The sequence below is a fragment of the Chaetura pelagica genome, unplaced genomic scaffold (genome assembly GCF_000747805.2).
Source record: "Chaetura pelagica isolate M959 unplaced genomic scaffold, ChaPel_1.0 scaffold199, whole genome shotgun sequence".
In the NCBI taxonomy this organism is placed as follows: Eukaryota; Metazoa; Chordata; class Aves; order Apodiformes; family Apodidae; genus Chaetura; species Chaetura pelagica.
Window position 1 is genome coordinate 1807781 of NW_009970714.1, and position 3390 is coordinate 1811170.

General features: G+C 40.1%; 1 protein-coding gene across 1 annotated transcript in view; it reads right to left on the reverse strand.

The window, feature by feature from the left end:
• Window positions 1–3390, reverse strand: part of WDR86 (WD repeat domain 86) — a 22022-nt gene that overhangs the window by 4757 nt on the left and 13875 nt on the right. Inside the window, exon 4 of the mRNA XM_010005998.1 lies at window positions 2396–2531. Coding sequence (XP_010004300.1) covers window positions 2396–2531 — 136 coding nt within the window. The remainder of the gene's footprint in view (window positions 1–2395; window positions 2532–3390) is intronic.

Below are 3390 nucleotides of genomic sequence, written 5' to 3' on the forward strand. Positions count from 1 at the left end.
AGGAATTCCTTCTACGTTCTTGTGCTGGTGCAAATGTGACATAAACCATAACAAACATCATTCGTATTGAAGTATTTTCTCCACATTTTTTTAAGAGAGGATGGACACACACACAGTGCTGATCTGTCCCAGATGAACAGCTAGAATTTTTAGCTACACTAACTTAAACAATAGGTATCCAGTGAAGACACCTTTAATCACTTATCTAATTGTTTTGTTTCCATTAGAATTGCAATGAATTACTATAATACAAGCAATTCTACTATATAAATTAATCTTTGAGGGGAAATGTCTTCTTTCAAGAACCAAGAAGTATCTAAATTAAAGTCCCTAATATTTTTCTGTGACACTTTTCTACCCTATAAGTGGAACAATTCACTTCTCTCTGACACTTTTAGAATGCTGCACTTGATTTAAAATAGGATCTTAACTCTGTGAACACTTCCATCACACTATCAGGATGTTCTTCACAGGTTTGACTAAATGCAGCAATATTGTCTGCATTTTAAGAAAGAAGAGTGTTAAGGAAAGATAATGTATGTGTATGTCAGGGACAGGGTGAGAGGATGAGGGGGAAGAGAGAGAAAGCTGCAGAGCTTGTGGGGGTGGCATCAGATAATGAAACTTTTGTTGAGCCTAAACTTTCTTTGTGATGGGTTTAGAAAGTCTGGTCAAATCTATCCTGGTTGCATGAAAAGCAGGTGCAACACTGAAAAAATGCAGCTCTGGAGGTCTCATTTATGAAGGAGAGAGTCTCTCCATCTCCCACCCAGACATGGAGATTCTTCACTGATTCAGGCCAACATCAGCTTAGAACAGTTAGTCTTGACGAATTAAATATTTTGTTTCATTTCTTTATAATGAAAAAGGGGAAAACACACATACACAAAAAAATAAAATCAGTTTTTTGTGTGCTAGTGTTCATCCACGATTAAAATTTCTGGCTCATTTCCCCTGCCCTACCTTCTTGTATCTTTGAGCAATAACAGCTTCAGGGAACAAACAGCCTAAGCTCAGTCCCTTCCCCTTCCATTTCAGCCTTTTTGACAACTGCAAAAGCTGAAATCAGCAGAAATTATAACCTGCAGGTAGGAGAGAGTGGGGTAGTTTGGCAATGTAAGTAAGGAGAGCTGAAAATACCTGTAAATTACAACAGACTATTTTAATGGGAAAAAAAGTAGTGATGTGGGTCTAATGCTGAAAGAAAGACCTGATTAAAATCAGGCGTGGCCTTGGTTACACGTTAAGTATCCAAACATAGTTAAGAAATCAATTAAGTTCCTGGGTTATAAATGTGGTCACTCAGCCATGTCAGACAATTGTCATTACACTGCAATCTGCCTGTGCAGGTACAACAACATGTACCACCTTACATCTGACAGCCATTTATCACCCTCATGCTGAGAATCTGTCAAAAGAGATAGTAGCTGAAGTGGCCGAAGTAGCAACCATTCATTTGGTGCTACATGTTGGTACAGAAATTAAAATTAGAAAATCATAGCAAGTTTCTAATTAGCTGAAGACAGGCATTGCCATCCATGTTACCCTGAAAGAGAGAAGTACTTGTTTGGGAAGCCGACGAAGACAGATCAGTCTAACATCAGTAGCAGAGTAAGACAAGGATGACATAGAAATAGGGTTCAGGCTGATTAAAACAGAGGCGCAGCCTTGCAACCCAAGCCTAGAAATCCATAGATGATGTGCAGAAGGAAAGCCAGCCAAGAGAGGGATTTAAAGAGGGAGGTTTCATGGTCAGAATGTACTGTTATGACAACAACAGGCTGTTACATAAAGATACCACTGTGATCAGTAGTGAAAGCAGTGAAGCTCAGTCCCAAGCATTAGTAAGGCAAACAGTGCTTGGCTACTGCAGAAAGGTGGTTGGGGGAACAAATTCATTAAAGAGAATAAATAAAAGGAAAAGAACATGTGGAAAAGGAGTGTAGGAGATGGTCAGAGTCTGAACAGAAAGCCTAACTATTAGAAAGAAGCAGTGAGCATCTGAGATATGACTCTGGCTTTGGACAGTCCATGACACAGTAGCAGAGGCAGGCACAGGGCTGCATATCCAGCAGCACTTGTTGTCCCTACATATGGAGCAGAAGACTGACAGACATCAGACTAGCGAAGTTAAACTACAGCTATACAAGCAACCCACAGAGAGCTCATGATTTGAGCCACTTCCCTTGGTAACAGACATAAAGAAACTACCTCCATCTTCTCACATGGAGTAGTGCAGCAAAGTTTGATATTGAACATAAACATGCTGGGGTTGAAAAAAGTGACAATTTCACAAGCCTTCAAAATGATAGTATTGTCTATTAATAAATCTTTGATCAAAGACAAACATTGAAAAGGGGACAAGGGATTGCTAAACATAGGAAAGGCAACTTACAGATCCCAGCGTGGTATTTCAAAGTGCTAACGCTGTGTTTGTGAGCCTTGTACGTTTGGATTCGCTCCCCAGTGTCTACTAACCAGCACTTCACTGTCCTGTCCGCGCTTCCTGAGTACAAGTGCCGATTCACTAGCTGAAGGGAAGAGAAAAAAACATCAGCAACAGCCTCTCAGGAGTGTTCGTGACCAACCTGCAGTGCAGTGACTCACACAGAGTCACGCTTCCCACTCAACGGCCTGTTATAAAGGGCAAAAACTGCACCTTGAAACAGAGGGATGGTGAGCAAAACCATTCCTGCACTCTCCACAGGTCCATCTGGGAGACGATGGGCTGGATGATGAAGCCCAGTTGACTTCTGGGCCTTAGAAACAGCTCCACTTTTCAGATCAAAAACTTAGCCCACCTGCTGGTACAAGCAGGCAGGATTTCAGTGAGCTTAACAATGCTAACCTTACTTCCATAATTAGTTACACTAACATGGCCTCAAAACAGACCCTGCAGTGTAGTTTCTGCAAAGCATATATGGCAAGAATACTCATCAGATTTAAAGTTTGAATTACAACAAAAATTTCAGAACAACTTTGATTTTTAAAGAGGTACATCAAAAATAAAATCCTAAACCAGGATTAAAATTATTATTCTGCACAAGGTCAGTATTTGGAAACACTAACTCTTCTTTTAAACTGTTTTGTGTTAAGTGTTTCTACAAGTCTAAAAAGACTGTGTTATTGAATGATTAATTAATCACCCTTACACAGGTTTTTAAACCTCTTCAATCAGATTGTCCTCTGCTGTATGTTTAGAAAAACTCTGCCTAAAAATCCCAAGGAAGAAGGTTCCCTCATTACACCAGTCATCCTACACATTGATTGAAATCACCAGTGGTGGAGGTTGTTTTTTATTCCAGACAGACACAAAAGAGAATGACAAAGGAAGGATTGCAGTTGGGAAACCAAGAGAGAGAGAATAACAGACCTGTGCGAGACTCTAAA